Source organism: Mustela putorius, unplaced genomic scaffold, assembly GCF_011764305.1.
Source record: "Mustela putorius furo isolate JIRA1106 unplaced genomic scaffold, ASM1176430v1.1 tig00003853_pilon_pilon_pilon, whole genome shotgun sequence".
NCBI lineage: Eukaryota > Metazoa > Chordata > Mammalia > Carnivora > Mustelidae > Mustela > Mustela putorius.
This window is the reverse complement of record NW_025422005.1, coordinates 13,911,990-13,933,489: the sequence shown is the minus strand read 5'-3', so window position 1 is coordinate 13,933,489 and position 21,500 is coordinate 13,911,990. Positions and strand designations below refer to the sequence as shown.

Sequence of the window (21,500 nt, the reverse complement as noted above, 5' to 3'; positions counted from 1 at the left end):
GGTTGTCAGGGCCTGGGGGCAGGGGAAGGGAGAAATGAGATGTTGATCAAAGGTAAAAGTTTTAGTTAAGCCTGAATGAGCTCTGGAGATCCAATGTACAGCATGGCAACCACGGTAACAATACTGTATTGGAGACTTGAAATTTCCCAAGAGGATAGATCTTGTTTTTTAATTTAAGTTTGATTAATTAGCATATATTGAATACAACATATGCTAATTAATTGAATACAATATATGCTAATTAATCGAACTTAAATTAGTTTCAATTATTCAAATTATTGTGTTCAATATATGCTAATTAATTGAACTTAAATTCATTTCAGAGGATAGCGTTCAGTGATTCATCAGTCTTATATTATACGCAGTACTCATCACATTACGTGCCTTCTTTAATGTCCATCCCCCAATTACCCCGTCCCCCGACCCCCTTCCCCTCCAGCAACCCTCAGTTTGTTTCCTATGGTTGAGAGTCTCTTATGTTTTATCTCCCTCTCTTATTTTGTCATGTTTTATTCTTCCCTCCTTTCCCCCATGATCCTGTTTTGTTCTTAAATTCCACATATGAGTGAGATCATTTGGGAATTGTCTTTCTCCGATTGACTTATTTTGCTTAGCATAATACCCTCTTGTTCCATCCAGGTCATTGCAAATGGAAAGATTTCATTTCTTTTGATGGCTGCATAGTATTCCATTGTATATACATACCACATCTTCTTTATCCATTCATCTGTTGATGGACATCTGGGCCCTTTCCACAGTTTGGCTATTGTGGACATCGCTGCTACCAACATTGGAGTACAGGTGCCCCTTCAGATCACTACGTTTGTATCTTTGGGGTAAATACCCAGTAACGTGATTGCTGGGTCATAAGGTAGCTCTACCCTACTCTTCCTCAGCTTTTTGAGGAACCTCCATACTGATTTAGAGGGCAGACCTTAAAGTAAATTTTCTCAACACACACATAAACACACACCATCAATGGTACCTATGTAAAGGTTAAGTTATTTAACTTGATCGAGGTGAACTTTTCACAAGGTATATATACATCAAAATATCAAATTGTACTCCTTAAATGTATATAATTTTAGGGGCGCCTGGGTGGCTCAGTGGGTTAAAGCCTCTGCCTTCGGCTCAGGTCATGATCTCAGGGTCCTGGGATCAAGCCCCGCATCGGGCTCTCTGCTCAGCAGGGAGCCTGCTTCCTCCTCTCTCTCTCTGCCTGCCTCTGCCTACTTGTGATCTCTGTCAAATAAATAAATAAAATATTTTTAAAAAATGTATATAATTTTACACACTAAAGATATATCAATACATTTCTAAAAAGAAAGAAAAGTATATATATATGTATAGATATCTTTTCTGTTAGTGAACCTGTAAGTCACAAAGAAAAATGGTTTAAATAGGAGTTTAATTAATGGCCTTGATTAGTAGTTTATAGGAAACAAAAATTGTACCTCAAAAAAAAAAAAAAAATTTCAATGGCATTAAACTGTTTTCAATGGATAAGACTCAAAGGTAATAACTTTCTCGTGTATGATCCGGGGAGAGTTAATGCAGGGTCACATGCCAGCTAAATGATCTCACATATCACTAATGCCGTGGGTCTCATCCACTAGAAAATATGAGGGCAGGGGAAAGCGCAAAGCATTCTTAGATGAGAAGCAGCCAGAGGTCATCGCCACCCAAGCCTCTGTGTAAGAGATAAGGCAGAGAACTACGAAATTATCACCTAATGCAGAAGTAGAGTCAGGGGAAAATATTAACCCACGTGGCTTTGACCCCAAACCCCAGCTGCTTAGCTTCTCCAATTCCAATTAATGGGGCCAGTTGATGGTCCAGTTGACAGAAAGATGTCCAGTTCCCCGGGTCAATGATGCCTTGGAAACACAAACAGGAGATTTCACAGCAATATAACAATATCCATGGTAGCCACAAACCGTCTGCAGTGCCCTCCACCCTGGGCCTCCTCTGAAGGTGTCTCCTGTCCTTCCCCATGGCAGCTAGGAGAGTAGGGACCATAAACAATCTCCTAGGTCCTTCAGTCTCAAAGTCACCATGAGGGCATCATAAGGATACTCTATAGGAAGGAATGGGGGGCTGCCTCCAGTGACATCACCCCCATAATTCAGTTCCATTCAACGAACACCAAGGCTAGGCCAGCCCCACGTACATCCTGGAAGGACAGACATGTACGGGACATAATGAAGAAGCCTTTCCCACTGGGGATTCTTGATCTGAAACTCAGCTCAACTCTGAACCTGTGTCGATACTGAAGCCTGTGGAAGGCAGGACAGCGGAATCGTCCAAATCGAATCTGGTCTTTGATCAAATCCTGGCTCTGCCATCTAGTCTCTCAGTGACATTGGCCAAGGTATTTAACCGCTCTGAGTCTCAGTTCCTTCTTTTTCGAAATGGGGCTAATCATAGTATCCACTGCATAGGATTGAATAACATAAAGTAAATACAGAAAGCATGTAGAGCCAGCCACCTGCTATTTCGGGTAATATCCCTGAAACAGTATTCATGGTTACTTCTATAGTTTCTGGGAGAATCCAATCCAACCATTTAGTTGTTCCAAATCAGATCACCAGGGCAACTTGTTAAAAATAGAAAGTTTTGGGCTTCCACACCCCTGAAAAATTCAACCTTTGGGTAGGTCTGGGGCTGGGATCCAGATTCTATGCCCTCCATTATATACTTTCCTCATACCTAGCCCGTAGCAGCCGTAAACAGGCTCAGAAAAATGAATTCCCCCACGACAGCACCCCTAGGAAGGAGAACATTTTAACACAACAAATACAAGTCCCTTCCCTGAGTTGAACATTGCAACAGCTTCCTAACGGGTTGTCTGTGCCTGTTTTTACCCCTCTGTCCTTGCAAGGAGCCAGTGGGATCCTTTTAAAAGGTCAGATCATGTCACACCACTGCCCAGGACCTTCTACAACTTTCAAACGCGTGCAGACTAAAATCCATAGACAAGGCCCAACAACAGTGGTTCCTGAAGCTATGCATCCATTAGAAATACCTGGTGAGGTTGTGGACAATGCTATGCCTGGCCAGACCCCAGATCAACAGAATCAGAAGCTCTGGGGTTGGGGCTCCAGTAGGATTGCCAGGTAAATATATGGGACACTGAGTAACGTTTGACTTTCAGATACACAATGAATAATTTTTCATTCATAAAATTCTAAACACCAAGTGCGCAGCACAGTCGCTGGGGCTGGGCACACAGCAGAGGACAAGACAGCCGAGATCCCTACACTCAGAGTTTTAAAATTCTAGTGGGGATGGCAGACAATAAACTGTAAACAGGAAACATTTAAGCCTTGAAGATACAGATGACACCCTGAGTGGAGATGGTAACGGAAAGCTGGAAACAGATGCAGTAAAAGGAAGGTCTCTGGGCAGAGTGCCAGGCAAGGGACCCTCAAACACGAAGGCCCCCTCATTGGTCCAAACTAGCGCTAGACAAACTAAACAAGAATCAGAGCAAGGGGGACGCCTGGGTGGCTCAGTTGTTGAGCGTCTGCCTTCGGCTCAGATCATGATCCCAGGGTCCTGAGAGGGAGCCCCGCATCGGGCTCCCTGCTCAGCGGTCCCTCTCCCACTCCCCCTGCCTGTGTTCCTTCTCTCGCTGTGTCTCCCTCTGTCCTGTATATACAGGCAGGAGGGTTGTTTCTGTGGCTGGCTCCTTGATTTTACACCCTTTACTTTTGGAAGTTTCCATCTAAGTCGCTTGCTGGCCCTCCACTCACTCTGGGACCAACCCCCAGGCTAGCAGTGTCCCCCAGTGAGCCTTGCAGGGTCCTCTCTGGCTCTGAGGTCCTGCTGCTTCCTGGAAGGCAACCAGATCCACACACCGCGTCTCGAACCCCAGCTGGCCCGTCACTTCCTGATGCCGGCTCCCCTGTCGCGGGGTGGCAACGAGCAGAGCCGTGTTGGGACACGCAGTGCTTGAGACACGGGCCGGAAGGCCGGCCCACGCGCCCGGGACAGTATGCGCAAGAGGCGGGGCCAGCCGGGCAGGAGGGGCGGAGCCTGCCGGGCAGTAGGGGCGGGGTGGCCGGGAGCTCCCGGCGATACTGGCTGCGGAATCTGCCAGGAGAGACCGAGGGGGCGGGGCGGGGCGGGGCGGGGAGGGGCGGGGCCGAGGCCGAGGAGGCGAGCGGGGCGGGAGGAGTCCTTGCCTTTGCCGCCGCCGCTGCCGCCGCCGCCAGGTAAGAAATACGGGTTGAGTCGGGCCGCGGGCGGAGTTCGCGCACGCCAGGGCCACTCCCCACCTCTGGCCTCACCAGGGTTACTCCCTCAAGGCCCGACCAGGCCCTGCGGGCCTTTGCCCCCCACCCTGCCCTCTGCCCCTCGTGGGCGCCAGGCCTCCCGAGGAGTGGCCACGAGCTGCTCCAGGCGCTGCCTGCTTGGGGTCCAGGCTGCGTGGTTGTTGCTTGGTTGCTTTTAGAGCCGGAAAGCGCCTTTAGGAATTACACAGAGCGGCGGATGGGGAAACTGAGGCCGGGCGGTGCACCCAGGCACCTTCTGCCTCCCAGCTCAGGGCTCTGAGCCGGTAAAGGTTGCTCAGTACCTCCCTTGATAAGTGAGGTCCGGGGAGAGGAAGGAACTTGCCCAAGGTTACACAGGGTCACTGGGCTTTCCCTTGTCCCAGAGTCCCCTCCACGGACTAGTGGGGAAGGCCTCCGGCATCCCCTCACCCCCTCTCTATTGGCCCTTACAGCCCTATGATTTCATAGCACACATTCAGACTGAGAATTCCAGGCGGGGGGCTGGGAAAAAAGCCCAGGCCCCCAATTACAGATGGGCTATACTTCTCACCCTGCCACCTGTTGGTGTAGCAGGAAAGAGGAACTGCTATTAACTTCTGGGGGGACCATATAGAGAGGTAAACAGGCTCAGAAAAATGAATTCCCCCAGGACAGCACCCCTAGGAAGGAGAACATTTTAAGAACCTGGGTTACCTGACTCCAGAGCCTGACCCAGTCAGTGCCTGGCACAGAGACAAAGTAGGCTTTCACCACGTCCTTTCTCTGCCCTGCTCCAGAGTCAGAGTTAAGAGCACAGTGGGCCTAGACTCTAGGTCTTGGCCTAGAGACCGCTGCCTGACACAAAGTAGGAGTTAACGTGTTAGTTCTCTTTTCCCTGACTCAGTGTTCATTTCACTGCAGAAAATGTGAAACCCCTTTACATTGTAGGGGCATTCATTCATTTATTAGACACATATTGAGCACCTACTGTGTGCCCCAGTGTGTGCACTGTTTAGGCACTGAAAATACAGCCGTGAACAAGAGAAGTGTGGCCCTTGCGGACTACCCTAGGAAGAGTGGAATAAAACACTGTTGTCCATTTGGGGGGTGGAGGGGTGGTAAGGGCTGGGCAGAGAGGACAGACACCTGGAATGTTACCAGCTGTGAAGTACGTGACGAGGGCCGAGAAAGAGTGAACCTCCTCGCGTCAATTGAACCTCCTATCTCGTGGGCCTGGTTCGAGATGCCCAGACAGCCTGAGCTTTCTCCGGACTCCCCAGGGATTTGGTGGGGAGGAGCTAGGTGGGTAGAGTGTGGTCCAAAGGAACTCTGTGGGCCTCTATTTCATTATCATCCAACAGGGGTGGTAAAAGTGCCTGGCGTGGATAGTATCATGTCAGAATGCTGCCTTTTTTTTTTTTTTTTTTAAAGATTTTATTTATTTATTTGACAGAGAGAGATCACAAGTAGACGGAGAGGCAGGCAGAGAGAGAGAGATAGAGGGAAGCAGGCTCCCTCAGCAGGGAGCCCGATGCTGGACTCGATCCCAGGACCCTGAGATCATGACCTGAGCCGAAGGCAGCAGCTTAACCCACTGAGCCACGCAGGCGCCCCCAGAATGTTTCTTGAATGGTAAAGGACGGTCTAAAATGTGGCCTCTGGCCGAGGCCCTGCCGCATCAGGAGTGAGTGAGGGTGTATTTACTTAGAGCGTATTTATTTAGAGGCTCCAGTGACCCTGTGGGTACTCTGTTACCGCTCTCAGCAGAGAAATGTAAGAGGCAGAGGTGGGGGTGGTTGGCTGAGTTCCAGGCAAGGAGGCTGAGACTCCCTCTCAAGGTCAGAAACAGACTGTTTGCCCCACAGCATTTCAGCTTCTAACAGCGCTTGCTGTCTCGGGTGTGGTAGCGGACAGATGTGGGCTCAGGTCCCTAGGGGCTTAGTGGCCTGCTGAGTCATCTTGATGGAGCCACATGATCACCCTGTGCCTCAGTTTCCTCATTTGTAAAATGCTACCTCTAAGGTTGTCATAAAGAGGAAAGTAGCTGAAACCACAAAGGGCCTGGCGCTGGTGCTCTGGGAGCCTTTTTGCTTTTTCCGCCAAAGGCCCAGGAGCAATTGGATGGGCGCCGAGTAGGTTGGCCAAGTAGGTTGCCATAGCTTAGCATGGAGAGTTCAAGAAGGTTGAAGCCTACAGAATTTCTCCGAGCCTGCACAGGTGCTCCAGGCTGGTGCTCTAGGCCGCAAAGGCAGGACCAGCTACCTGGGCTCTCATTTCTGACCTGAGAAATGTCATCTGGTCCTTTATGGCCTGTGTGTGTTGTAAACACTGCTGTACATGTTAAACTGGGGCTGCAGATAAGATGGGGGGGGGGGTTGCTGCCTTGAGTGTGCAGTAGTGGTCAGAAGGGAATCAAAGGGGGGACCCCAGTCCACTTTCTACTTAGCCGCCCTCCACTTGGGCATTCGGGCCAATTCAGTTGCACCACCCTCGGCTTAAAATTCTGCTGTGGTTTCCTGTTCATTTTAGGGCAAACAACAAGACCATTAACATGGACCATAAGGCCCTGTACCGTTTAGCCTACACCTCCAGCCCCATCTCAGGCCACTTCATCAGTAGCCCTCTGTGCTTGCAGCATGCTGCCTCCTCCCTCCTCAGGGCCTTTGCACATGCTCCACTAGACCACCGTTCCTCCTGTATCTCCCTTTCCCCAGGTTAACATCACCTTATCCTTCTGATCTGAGCCCAACCCCAGACCACGAGACATCCCTAGGAGTGTGGGAGGTTTAATTCAGGAGGGAGTTGCATACTCATCTCGGGGGGTAATTTCCTCCTATCCCCTGTTACCACCCCAACTGTCCCCTCCTGGCTTCCAGGACTGGACTGGGTTTGCTGAGAGGTGCTCAGGAATGAAATCTACATTTGGGAGTACCATTTGAGCAAATATGGGAACCTCACTTTATATAAAACTGTATTGTCCTTCTTTAAAAATGAAACGCTGAGGGGTGCGCCTGGGTGGTTCAGTGGGTTAAGCCTCTGCCTTTGGCTCAGGTCATGATCCCAGGGTCCTAGGATCGAGCCCCACATCAGGCTCTCTGCTTGGTGGGGAGCCTGCTTCCCCCTCTCTCTCTGCTTGCCTCTCTGCCACTTGTGATCTCTGTCAAATAAATAAATAAAATAAAATAATATAAATAAATAATTTTTTTTAATGTAAGGCTGAGAGGCACCTGGGTGGCTCAGGTCATGATCTCGGGGTCCTGGGATTGAGCCCTGTGTGGAGCTCCAAGCTCAGCAGGGAGTGTGCTTCTCCCTCTCCCCTGTACCCCCACCACTGACGCATGTGTGTGCATGTGCTGTCTCTCAAATAAATAAATACATTCATAAATTATACACACACACGTATGTGTGTATATATACATATATTTATATGTATATAATATATATTCATATTATATATATAAATATATATATTCATTTCTTTTGGAGGGATAGTACCCTGGATTATTTATTGCTATAATTTGAAGACGAGGCATTATCTCCTCTTGCCCACCATAGTATGGCCCTGGGGCCCTGTGGGGTGATTTGAAAACCAGCAGATCAAGTGAACATCACATATTTTGCCATTCCCCACCCCACCCACGTCCTCAGCATATGTGCCTCCCATTATGTTTTAGTTATTCCCAAGTAGAAACCACCATTCATTCAGCAGATGTCTGTAAGTGCCTGCTGTGCTTGCATAAGGGCGGAAAGGGACAGACAATAAGCAACGGGTGTAAACAAGTGAATGATCCAGTATGGCAGACAGAGATTCGTGCTGGGGACCAAGCAGGGGAGCCAGGGAAAGGGATTGGGATGGAAAGCAGGGGCAGAGTGGTCTCACTGAGCTGCGAGATTTGAACAGAGACAGGGAGGAGGTGAAGAGAGTCGGCCATGTGGTTGTCGGCGGGAAGAGCATTCCGGGCAGATGGAATAGACCATGCAAAGGCCTTGAGGTGAGAGCATAGCTGATGGGCCCCAGCAGCAGCAAGGAAGATGTACGGTGGAGCGGAGCGAGTGAAGGGGAGAAGGGGAGGAAGGTGGAGAGACCAGGGGCCAGGTTGTATATGGCGCAGGCGCTGCTGGAAGAGCTGTGACTCTGGAAAGCGGTTAGCAGAGGTTTGGAGCAGAGGAGGACATGATCTGACTTCAGGTGGAGATGGAGCTCCTGGCTGCAGCGTGGCGGACAGCTAGCAGGGAGAACAGACGGAGCGGGAGACTGGTGGGGCGGCTTCTGCCGGGATCCACCTGAGATGATGTTGGCTTGTACCAGGGCGCTAGCGGGGCAGGAATGGAGCAACCGTGATGTGGACAGAACATCATACAACCTGAGTGTCCATCCCAACGGCACACTGTCCCCCCAACTCCACCACCTGCCCATCCTCCCGGCTGCTGAAGTGAGATGGGATAGGAACTCTCCCTCCATGCCAACATCCTTCTCTTCTGGTCTGTAGCGGGATTCTCTGAAACCCTCTGGATTCTTCTGTGTTGGAACTGTTGCCATGGAGACCTCCTGAAATGCTACCTGGACCAGTGGCTTCCAATTTAACTTCCAGAGAGAGGTATAGAATGAATGGGTTTCTCTTCTAAAATGCTGGAAGGGGGGCGAGGTGGGGGGAGTGAATGGGGACTGCCTCAAATCCTCCCTTCTAGAACCATCTCAAGGTTGTGTGTGTGTGGGTATGGGTATGTGTTTGTATGAACTTTGAACTACTGTCTTCAGAGTTTCTGGCCTGAGAACAATGCTGTAGCTCTATTTGTTGTGAAGGGTTTCTTCAACCGAGTCCTTTTCTTTCTCTTTGGCTCCAGAACAGTTAGTCCCTGGCCCTCACGTAATACTGTTGTTATCCCACTAGTGATGCTTCTGTTACTGTACCACAAGCTCAACTGTAGGGGCGCCTGGGTGGCTCAGTGGGTCAAGCCTCTGCCTTCGGCTCAGGTCATGATCCCAGGGTCCTGGGATCAAGCCTCACATCAGGCCCTCTGCTCAGCGGGGAGCCTGCTTCCTCCTCTCTCTGCCTGCCACTCTGCCTGCTTGTGATCTCTGTCTGTCAGATAAATAAATAAAATCTTAAAAAAAAAAACAAAAAACACTCAACCGTAAGTGTGCCTGGGTGGCTCAGACAGCTAAGTGTCTGACTTGATTTCAGCTCAGGTCATGATCTCAGGGTTGTGAGATCGAGCCCCACCATCAGGCTCTGCATGGGGCGTGGAGTCCGCTTGATTCTCCCTCTCCCTCTTCCTCTCCCTCCATCCCCCTCTCTGAAAAGAAGAAAGAAAGACAGACCTCGGTTTTAACCAGTTCACCAGAAAAAGAAGGAAAGAGAAAAAGAACACCTCTTCCCACCTACTCCATACACACACATTCACGTCAAATTTGACCTTGGCCTCCACTGACTGCTCTAAGGGGTTAAAAAGGCCATAATGGGCTGCCATGTAAGGAACACAAAAGAAGTTCAGGGGCACCTGGGTAGCTCAGTCAGTTCAGCCTCTGCCTTTGGCTCAGGTCATGATCGCAGGGTTGTGAGATCAAGCCCTACATTGGGCTCCCTTCTCCGTGGGGGCTCTGCTTCTCCCTCTCTGTCTGCCCCTCCCCACGGCTCATGTGCACTCTCTCTTTCTCTCAAATAAATAAAGAAAATCTGCATTTAAAAAAATAAGAAACAAGAGAAATTAATTCTTGCATGGGATCTCCTAAAGGCTCAGGTCATGGTGTTTTAAGGATGATTTAAAGGATGTTTCAGGACGATACTGATCATACTTGTTTTCTCTGTGGCACTGACTCGGGGGTTTTTCATTCCCCGCCCCCCAGGAAGAAATCCCGCTGGGTTTATGTGGCGTTCCTCAGCAAATATGAGTGGGGCACCTACTGTGGGTGCTTGCGGAGCTGAGGACAGCTGTGTGGAATGGCTCACTACCCTCACTACTGACCATAAGACTTCAGCCAGCATTTTCTGGCATAGGTAATGTCGCAGGCTAGATAAAGCTCATAATCATAGACCATCAGGCCACCGCCCACACTGGCGTAACGCCTGTCCATCCTGGGCCTGGCCTTTGCCGTCCAGCCATGGGTGACCGTTTGCCCTGCTGGTTCTCAGTCTGTGTATGTCCTCTCCCTGCCAGCGGGTGCTCTTTCTTCTAAGTCAAGTGCAACACCTTTCTCAGAGTCCCTTGGTGTCTTCACAGCACCTGGACCGGGACAGATCCCCAGGAGACCCTTGATGTCCAGAAGTTACTCCATCTGTCATTGACCTCCTAGGCCCTGGGTGCTGCTGGACCAGCTCCCAGCACTCTAGGTGGCCCCAGGAGTCACCATGAGCCCTGACCACTGGTCTTCTTCTCAACGCGAGAAGCCAGCACTCCTTCTGAAAACTGCTTTAGCTTCTCAGACATACTTGAGAATCTCAGTTTCCCTTGGACCAGACCCTGTTCCCAAATCAGACCGAGCAAGGGGTAGAGACTCCTGAGGACCAGTGTAGACCGTTCAGGTGACAGATCTCCGTGCCCCACAGCTGCCAGCACACTCTGTCAGCTGGGAGAGTTTGGGGGGCCCAGCCCATCCAGGCGAATAATCCGCAGGGTCGGAAACAGGGGCTCCTCCTTCACACCAGCATGGGGCTTGCCTCAGCCTGTCACGCTGCCCCTCGTCCATTCTGTGGGTTACAAGACCTGGTTGTTGGTCAGTGGATTGGGACTTAACTGTGACCTCAGGTCGATGGGCCACCCAGGTCCAAGGCTGTCTGAGATAAAGCACTCCTCTTCTGAGGATCAAGAGCAAAATTGTTTTTAATTAAAAAAAATTTTTTTTTCATTATAAAAGTACCAATGCACTCAGGATGGAAAACATGAAAAATACAGAAAATTGGGGCTCCTGGGTGACTCAGTTGGTTAAGCATCTGCCTTCGGCTCAGGTCAAGATCCTGGGGTCCTGGGATGGAGCCCCGTGGGGGGCTCCCTGCTCAGCAGGGAGTCTGCTTCCTCTCCCTACCTGCCCTTCCTCCCCACCCTCAACCCCCACTCTACTTGCTCTCTCTCTCTCTCATGTTCTCTCTCTCTCAAATAAATAAAATCTTGTAAAAAAAAAAAAAGTACACAAAAATAGGAAGAACAAAACCCAATTACATCTAGTCCCACAGCCCCACCACCAAGAGACAGTGGTCATTAACATTTGGATAGATTTGCTTGTGCTCTTTTTGGTCTGTGAAACGTTTTATAAAAACCTACCTGGAATCACATTTTATATCCAGTGATGTGCTGTTAACCAGCTCTCTGGAAAATAAAACCCATCCTGTGTAGCATCTCCCACTTTCTGTGGTGTCATTCCTTCGGCTGTGGTCCATCTCAGGCTGCCGGAGTCAGGCAGAATCAGTTCTCCCCAGCCAGAATGAGCCGGCCTCCGCATACCACATTATCATTTAAAATCATGACTTTTTTTTTCTGAACTTAAAATCAATATATACTCATTACCAAAAATTCATAAAACATAATAAAGAAAACAATCACAATCCAGAATCCAAGACCCTCCTGCTGTAAGATAGAGACAGTCTCTGCCAGTCTCCACATATACTAACTTTCTTTAGAGTTCGGAAGCAACACATATTGATGGCAGGAAACAGAGAAAATCCTGAAAAGTCTCTGGTATCTCGCTTTTCATAGAGAATTCGGGAGAATATCCTTCCAGCCGTTTTGTCTTCTCTGTGTCTTTTTTTTTTTTTTTTAAGATTTTATTTACTTATTTGACAGAGAGAGAGAGAGAGATCAGAAGTAGGCAGAGAGGCAGTCAGAAAGAGAAAGGGAAGCAGGCTCCTTGCTAAGCAAAGAGCCCGATGTGGGGCTCGATCCCAGGACCCTGAGATCATGACCTGAGCCAAAGGCAGAGGCTTAACCCACTGAGTCACCCAGGCACCCCTTTTCTGTGTCTTTTTAACATGGTTGGGCTCATAACTTGAATCTCGTCGTTTGTAGGCATGGTGTGGGCACATTCTCATGCCCCATGGGAAGGGGCTATTCAGGAACAGGGCCTTATCCCTGATAATTCCTTTCAAAAGGATTAAAGAGGCGGAAAATAATATTCTGGCTCTTTTGCATGGAAAATGGCCATTAGGAGGAAACTCAGATTATTTGAAGTTTTGGGGAACCCTGGGTCCTTCCAGGTGCTTGGTCCCTGCCCCATCTCCCTTCCTCATCTGATGTTCGATTTAAGAACAGGAGTGTCTTTGGGAAGAGAATTAGCAAGAAAATCTAGCTCTTGCTTAAGCCTAAAAGCTAGTTCCTTCATTTGTTCCTGTAACAGACATCTTTGGAGGGAGAAGCAGGCTCCCCACTGAGCAGGAAGCCCCATGCAGGGCTCGATCCCAGGACCCTGGGATCATGACCTGAGCTGAAGGCAAATGCTTAACTGAGCCACCCAGGTACCCCTCTAACAGATGTCTTCTGAGCATCCGCTCTGGCAAGGGAACTGCTTAAGGCACCAGTGACAGATAGGAAGGAGACCCTGTGCCAGTCTTCCTGCAGCTGCTGGGCGCTATAACCACATCTCAGGTTATGAGGAGCTAGAAAGGGGATATTAAACGAGAAGACCCATGCCAGGGGCCCAGGCTGTGCTCAGTGAGTGGCCGTGACTGCCAGCCTCCTGAGAAAAGCATCCCAGGGAGAGGAACGTGCTGGGGCCAAGGCCCAGAGGAGAATATAAGTAGCATCGCGGCTGCCCTGAACCCCAGGGCTAACCAGTCTCTCCTTCTCCAGATCCCACACCCTATGGACCCACAGGCTGGTTTTTCCAGTTTGCTACCCGCCCCCCCAGGGCAATTTGCATATTTCTCCAAGAACCTTCAAGCAGCTGAACAGCCTGTTTTCAGACTTAGAGAAGGGAGGCCCGCAACTGTTTCCTGAAATCTGGGTGAGTGTTCTTTTTTTTTTTTTTTTAAAAGATTTTATTATTTATTTGACAGACAGAGATCACAAGTAGGCAGAGAGGCAGGCAGAGAGAGAGGAGGAAGCAGGCTCCCTGCTGAGCAGAGAGCCGGGCTTGATCCCAGGACCCTGGGATCATGACCTGAGCCAAAGGCAGAGGCTTTAACCACTGAGCCACCCATGCGCCCCTCTGGGTGAGTGTTCTTTAAGGTTTCTTGTTCTTCATATCCTGACCATTATTTAAGGCTGTCTCATCTTAAACATTACGAGTTTGCGTATCGTCTATCTCCTTTGCTGGAACATCCCTCCAGGTTGGAGCGCTGCTGTCTGTCTTCGTCTCCGCTGTGCCACAGCACGTGGGGTGACACCTGGTGCCTATGGGTGCATGTATATATTTATTAAATGAACTAGTTCATTTGGGGTGAAGTGGACTTTTATTTTTCATTTGCTTAGAACTTAAGAAAAGGTCTTTAAAAATCTGTAGAGGCATCCTGCTGCTTTTAAAAAAGCTTTCTGTTGGGGGCACCTGGGTAGCTCAGTGGGTTAAAGCCTCTGCCTTCGGCTCAGGTCATGATCCCAGGGTCCTGGGATCGAGCCCCGCATCGGGGGCTCTGCTCAGCTGGGAGCCTGCATACCCCTCTCTCTCTCTGCCTGCCTCCCTGCCTACTTGTGACCTCTGTCTGTCAAATAAATAAATAAAATCTTAAAAAATAAATAAAATAAAATAAAAAGCTTTCTGTTGGAAAATAATTATAGTCTCGCAGGCACTTGCAAAATTAGTCCCAAGAGGTCCCACAAACCCTTACTCAGCATCCCCGTGGTTGCTGCCTTCATGATGTAGTCTGACTTGTGAGCTGGGAGGATGTGGTCCCACATGGTGTGGCCCCCAGTAGCTCCCCCGCCCGCTCGTTTCTTCTGCCCCAAACTCCGTCTCATGCCCCCAAACCAGGCTTACTCACTATGCTATAGCCACACTGGCTGTCACCGCACTTTCGAATACACAAGCTGGTCCGTCCTCTAGGCCTTCATCCCTGCTGTTCCCTCTGCCTGGGACACTCCTCCTCTGGCCTTCACATCATTCTGCCTCAGCCTAAATGCCAACTCCTCTGAGAAGCCCTCCCTGACCTCCCAGGCTATAAAGTACTTCTACTCCTCTATCCCAACACTCTCCTCTATTTTCATAATACTTATTTTTATCTTAAATTATAGATAGATAGATAGATAGATAGATACAGATATATTTTAAAGACTTTATTTATTTATTTTTTTATTTGTCAGAGAGAGAGAGAGAGAGTACACATGAGCACAAGTAGGGGGAGTGGCAGGCAGAGAGAGAGGGGGAAGCAGGCTCCCCACGGAGCAGGGAGCCTGACGTGGGACTTGATCCCAGAACCCTGAGATCATGGCCTGAGCCAAAGGCAGACGCTTAACCGACTGTGCCACCCAGGCGCCCCTTAAATAATATGTATTTAAAGTATTTGTTTAAAAGCAGGAAAGACTGTCCAATGGAAAAAAGACAGCCTCTTCAATAAATGGTGCTGGGAAAATTGGACAGCCACATGCAGAAAAATGAAATTGGACCATTTCCTTACACCACACACAAAAATAGACTCAAAATGGATGAAGGACCTCAATGTGCGAAAGGAATCCATCAAAATCCTTGAGGAGAACACAGGCAGCAACCTCTTCAACCTCAGCCGCAGCAACATCTTCCTAGGAACAACGCCAAAGGCAAGGGAAGCAAGGGCAAAAATGAACTATTGGGATTTCATCAAGATCAAAAGCTTTTGCACAGCAAAGGAAACAGTTAACAAAATCAAAAGACAACTGACAGAATGGGAGAAGATATTTGCAGACGACATATCAGATAAAGGACTAGTGTCCAGAATCTATAAAGAACTTAGCAAACTCAACACCCAAAGAACAAGTAATCCAATCAAGAAATGGGCAGAGGACATGAACAGACATTTCTGCAAAGAAGACATCCAGATGGCCAACAGACACATGAAAAAGTGCTCCATATCACTTGGCATCAGGGAAATACAAATCAAAACCACAATGAGATATCACCTCACACCAGTCAGAATGGCTAAAATAAACAAGTCAGGAAATGACAGATGCTGGCGAGGATGCGGAGAAAGGGGAACCCTCCTACACTGTTGGTGGGAATGCAAGCTGGTGCAGCCACTCTGGAAAACAGCATGGAGGTTCCTCAAAATGTTGAAAATAGAACTGCCCTATGATCCAGCAATTGCACTATTGGGTATTTACCCTAAAGATACAAACGTAGTGATCCAAAGGGGCACGTGCACCCGAATGTTTATAGCAGCAATGTCCACAATAGCCAAACTATGGAAAGAACCTAGATGTCCATCAACAGATGAATGGATCAAGAAGATGTGGTATATATACACAATGGAATACTATGCAGCCATCAAAAGAAATGAAATCTTGCCATTTGCGACAACATGGATGGAACTAGAGCGTATCATGCTTAGCGAAGTAAGTCAAGCAGAGAAAGACAACTATCATATGATCTCCCTGATATGAGGAAGTGGTGATGCAACATGGGGGCTTAAGTGGGTAGGAGAAGAATAAATGAAACAAGATGGGATTGGGAGGGAGACAAACCATAAGTGACTCTTAATCTCACAAAACAAACTGAGGGTTGCTGGGGGAGGGGGTTTGGGAGAAGGGGGTGGGATTATGGACATTGGGGAGGGTATGTGCTTTGGTGAGTGCTGTGAAGTGTGTAAACCTGGTGATTCACAGACCTGTACCCCTGGGGATAAAAATATATGTTTATAAAAAATAAAAAATGAAAAAAAAAGCAAAAAAATAAAATAAAGTATTTGTTTACCTGTATATACCAATAGAATATAAGGTATATATTCTATACCTTCTATATAAGGGGTATATATATATATAGTTTTGTTTCCTGCTATGCCCCTAGCTCTCTGAACAGGCCTTGGAATACTGCAGACATTCAGTAGGTGTGTGCTGGATGCATGAAGAAGGGAAAATGATATGTGACGCCCTGGTCTGGGTCTTAGGGAGAGCAGGTGACAAAATGGCAAATACTCTGCTTGCCTTCTGCGGGGAGACAGGGGGCACTGGCGGGGGAGGGGCTTGGTCAGTGAAGGTGTCCAACTCTTGATTTTGGCTCAGGTTAAGATCTCAGGGTTGTGTGACCTACATGGAGAAAACAAATCGTAAGCCTACAGCTTGGTGAATTTTTAAGTATATTCACATCCATGTAATCACAATGGGTGATATAGATACAGAACATTTCCATCATCCAGAAGCCTCACTGTGCCCCATCCGAGCCAGTACTCACTGCCTGCCATGGGCAACCTCTCTTCTATCGTCTTTCACCCTAGATTGGTTCGACCTGTTTTTCACATTCATACGAACACGATTCCACAGATAAGTTTGTCTGCTTATCATTGTGCCTGTAGGTTCACTCATGTTGTTGCAGTTAGCCAGATTTACCCTTTTTCATTGCTTTGTGATATTCTGTGGTCTGAATATGGTGCAGTTTTTCCGTTCCACTGCAGAGGAACATGAAGCTTGCTTCTGGTTTGGGACTATTGTGAATGGAGCTTCTATGAGCATTCATGTATGTGCCCTCTGGTGGACATTAGTCCTCGTTTCTCAGGAGTAGAATTTCTGGGGCATAGAAAAGACATACACTTAACTTTAGTGAAAAATGTCGAACCATTTTCCAAAAGGTTGTACCACAAATACTACCCCCAGCAGTGTGTGGAAGTCTTATGTATCCCTTTCCTCACCAACACTTAGTATTGTCAGACTTTCAATTTTAGCCATTCTGATGAATAGATAGCACTGTCTCATTGGAGCTTTGCTTTATTTCTCTGATGACTAACAACATTGAACTTTATGTGTTTGTTGGTCATTGGGTATCTTTTATGAGGTGCCTGTTCAGGTGTTTTGCCTATTTTAAATTTTGCCTTATTTCTTTTTCTTCATGACTTTATAGGGGTTGTTTATATACTATGGGAACAAATTCTTTGTTGATACCCATTGAAAATATCTGTCCCCAGTCCCTGGTGTGTATTTTCAGTCTCTGGGTGATGATGAATAGCAGTTCTTATCTTGAATGAAGGTTCAAATTATCAGCCTTTTCTTTCATGATTGGTAGTCATTGTGTGCCATTTACAAAAATTTTACCTACCCCTGGTTGCATTTTTCACTGAGATTTTTTTTTTTCCTGCAGGTTTGGAAATGGCCACACCGGAAAGATCGAGCCAGAGGCTGCCTCTAGTACCCGAGCCAGCTGTGGCGGGGGAGTCGCCTCTGCCCACGGGCCGCGAGCTGGCCGAGGCCAACCGCTTTGCCTATGCCGCCCTCTGTGGCATCTCCCTGTCCCAGCTCTTTCCAGAACCTGAGCATAGGTGAGTGCTGTTGTCTCACAGAGGGAGTGTCAAGCTTTCTCAGGGAACCAGTTTTTTTTTTTTTTTAAGATTTTATTTATTTATTTGACAGAGAGAGAGATCACAAGCAGCAGAGAGGCAGGCAGAGAGGCGGGGGGTGGGGAACAGGCTCCCTACTGAGCAGAGAGCCCGATGTGGGCCTCGATCCTAGGACCCTGAGATCATGACCTGAGCTGAAGACAGAGACCCAACCCACTGAGTCACCCAGGCACCTCAGGGAACCAATTATTGACAGCCAGGCTCCCTACCGGATAGTACTGGCAAAGAGGAGAAAGTCATTGTCCTTACCTTTAAGGAGTTCGCGATCTGGGGCATAAGACATACCTCATTCAGTACTTGCTCATTTACCCACAACAAGCATTTTCTGAGCACCTCCTGTGTGCCAGGTGTGATCTAGAGGACATGGAAGGTACCCGTGAAAGAGATGAATCACTGCCCTCAAACAGGACACAGTCTGATGGGAGGAAAGATATTTATTCACGCATACAGCATGCATTTATTGAGCACCTACTCTATGCTAGGTGTAGTGCTAGGAGAAAAATGGGGCCTGGCTCCTGCCTTCTCGGGGCTCACCGTCTGGGTAGGGCACCCGGATAACTGACTGCCATTATACTAGACAGACGAGGTTAAGTGTCTGGATGGGTTTCATCCAGGTGTCATAGAACAAAAGGTGGACATTGTATGACACCAGGAGATGGAGGGGTGCACAGGTGAGACAGACTTTCCTCAGGGAGACAGGTCGGTTGCTGTGGATGGAGCAGAGGGAGGAGCTTGCTGTGGCCCCAAACCTCCAGGTGGTAGGTGGAGCTAGAAGGACAGAAATACCATTACTGAGACAGGAAACAACAGATGGGGGCAGGAAATGACAGGAAGTTTTGGGGTTGGCGGCATTTTCAAGACTTACCCCCAAAACGTCCCCCATGAGTAAACTTCCCCTTAGGTCTTAGGTCTTAGCTGGGTATTTGTTTGGTGTTTTTTGGGTTTGAGTTTGTTGGGGTTTTTTTTTTTTTGTTTTTTTATCTTCATCTCCCCTGCCAGACTGAATACTCAGGCATATTCATCTCCTTGGGCGTCACCTCCAGGAAGCCTTCCCAGACCTCCCCAAACCCCAGACGAGGGTGTTTCTCCAGCCATATGTTCAGCAGCCCAGCCCTGCAGCCACCGTGCTGCCCTGCAGCTTTTCCCACACCGGCCTCCCCTCCAGTTGGGGTTCCCAGAGGGCAGGAGCTGCCTTGTCCACCTGTGAGTCCCAGAGCCTCCCCTACAGCTGGGTGTACCCGACAAGCCAGTACATGGGGACCAGGTGGGGGATGATCTCTGTGTACTTTGTTCCCATAAACAGATGTTCATGAGCCTGCTTTGTGTGCCAGGCCTGTGCTGGGCACATCCTGGGAGGGCACATAGAGGAGCAAGTTATTGTCCAGTGAGCCTCCCGCCCTACAAACACACACACATCCGGGTACCCCTGTAAATGTGGCTGCTTCTGCCCAGCCAGAGGCATGTGCCCTGGGTGTCCTTCCTCAAAGCTTCCCTTTCAGAAGGTCAGTTCCGTCCACAAGCTCCATGTTCTTTAGGCCTGAAACACATTTTGAAAGCAATTTCGATCATGTTACAAACCAGAAACACCATCGGTTTCAGTAATCTTTACAGGGCACCCTGGGGATGTGTGCTGTCCACAGGGGACATAAAAGTAAGTCTTTTTTATGTATTTTGTATCTGAGCCAGAAACATCACAAATGCCACTCCCTAGAATTAACTCTGTTTATTCACCATGGAGAAATTATGGGGTGGAGCAGGGGACAGCACACGTGTTCTGTGAAGGGCCCGGGATCTCCGGCTCGCAGGCCGTGCAGCTTCTGTGGTCCTCACTCGACGTTGCCGTCCTAGCCTGAAAGCAGCAGGAGGCAGTACACAGAGGATGCGCGTGGCTGTGTTCCAATAAAACTTTATTTATAAAAGCAGGTGCAGGCCCGCTCCGGCCCACTTGGGGTAGTTTGCCAGCTCCTGGCGAGTAGGAGCAGCTTTGGACTCGGGATGAGAAACCCTGGATTTGGGGTGAGGCTTTGCCCCTTCCCAGGGGTGAGAACCTTGATTTAACCTCTGCAGCGAGGGGTTCCATCAGCAGGGGGGGGGGCCAGGACTAAGGGAATATTTGGTGCTTCTGGGTGAGCACCCAGTCACCTAATCGCTGGGGAGGGGCAGTGTCCCGGTGGGTAAGCAAGGCCTCTGGTGTCGTGAAGATAGACAGGGGTTTGAACCCTAGAGTTATCCCTTCACCTCTCTGGGGCTGCATTTCCTTATCTCTAGGCTGGGGGTAAGAAGAACACCTCCCTCCCTGGTGGGGTGTGGTGAGAAGTAAGAGACTCAGTGTGAATAAAGCACTTCTGTGGTCCAGGGGCTGACAGACCGCTGCTCTGTGGTTATGATTTGGTATCATTGTTGCGGCTGATTCTGACCCATTCTGGCCATTCTCAAAGTCCTGCCAATCTGCAACGCTGTTTGTTTTATAATCCACTGCTGTATTGCTACTTTATGTGCGTACTCATTAATTCATATTTTTTAAGATTTTATTTATTTATTTGACAGTGAGAGAGTGGGAGCGAGCGCACACAAGTAGGGGGAGCTGCAGAGGGAGAAGGAGATGCAGACTCCCCACTGAGCAGGGAGCCCCATGCAGAGCTCAATCCCAGGACCCTGAGATCTTGACCTGAGCCGAAGGCAGATGCTTAACCAGCTGAGCCACCCAGGCGCCCCTCATTTCTTTATTGTAAGACACATATATAGTGCTTTATATGGGCCAGATTTTGTTCTAAGCCCAAGGAGAAATGTTAACTTCCAGTGACCCGATGTAATGGGTTTCTTCATTATCGCCATCATTTTATAGATAAAGAAAGTGAGGCACAGAGAGGTTGAGTAACTTGTCTAAGATCACACAGGTAGTGACAGTGCTGAGATTGGAAGCAGAGTCTGTGCTCTTGACCCGTCCTCTCTTATGATGAGATGCTTCTTAACATCCAAGACCTCCTTCTTGGACACAGGGCCAGGCCACGCTTCGTTGACCTGTAAGTAATGTTCAGCTCACTCGGTCATTCCGTGCCTCCATGCACACCCACACAACCGCCCCGGGATTATCCCGGTAGATTGCAATGGTGCAAATGACAATAATTGTAAGAGCAGTAGCCAACATTTATTGAGGGTTATCAGGTGCCGGGCCCTATTAAGATGTCACTTAATCTTTCTGTCCAATCTCCGAGGCATATCCTGTTATCTTCCGCATTTTATAGCACAGGAAAACCAGGCTCAGAGAAGTACGGGCATGAAGCCAGTCACCGAGGGAGCCAGGACTCCCCTCGTGCCCTGGACGTCAGAGTCCGACTCTGAAACCCCTTCTCCACTGCCTCCCTTGGTCACCTTTTATATCTATATAGAAATAAAAGTCGTCCCCTGGGGCAAATAATACATTTTATGTTAATTAAAAAAAAAAAAGAAGTAAAAGTCGTGAGGCCAGCTGACATTCCTTGGGCATCTCTTATGCACCAGGCTCTGCCAGCTCATTGAATCCTCAAACAACCTAATGAGGTTGGTCTCTTAAACCCATTTGCAGATAGGGAAACTGAGGCATGGGGAGGCCAGTTTACTTGGCACCGTGCTGCATTGCTCAGATGTCCCCTTGGCAATGGCCTCCTCCCGCTGCTGCGGAGAGGGCTGCCTTGGCTGAAGAGAGCCATGTTGCCCACGCCTCCACCCTCTTCCCCCGGCAGCCTTTGCTGGACGATTGCCTGAGCAAGGAGGGGTATAAAGGGCCCACTGGGCTCACCCGTCTACAGAACTCCCTGCAGGG

At 48.8% G+C, this 21,500-nt stretch overlaps 1 protein-coding gene across 3 annotated transcripts in view; it reads left to right on the top strand.

The window, feature by feature from the left end:
* The first annotated feature begins 4,136 nt into the window (after nucleotides 1-4,136).
* Nucleotides 4,137-21,500, top strand: part of TMCO4 (transmembrane and coiled-coil domains 4) — an 86,516-nt gene continuing 69,152 nt past the window's right edge. For 2 of the 3 annotated variants that reach the window (XM_004741309.3, XM_045063856.1), the window contains exons 1-4: nucleotides 4,137-4,217; nucleotides 8,747-8,854; nucleotides 13,038-13,191; nucleotides 17,443-17,620. In XM_004741309.3, coding sequence (XP_004741366.1) covers nucleotides 17,451-17,620 — 170 coding nt within the window. In that variant the 5' untranslated portion in view covers nucleotides 4,137-4,217; nucleotides 8,747-8,854; nucleotides 13,038-13,191; nucleotides 17,443-17,450. The remainder of the gene's footprint in view (nucleotides 4,218-8,746; nucleotides 8,855-13,037; nucleotides 13,192-17,442; nucleotides 17,621-21,500) is intronic. The other variant, XM_004741310.3, reaches the window with a different exon arrangement.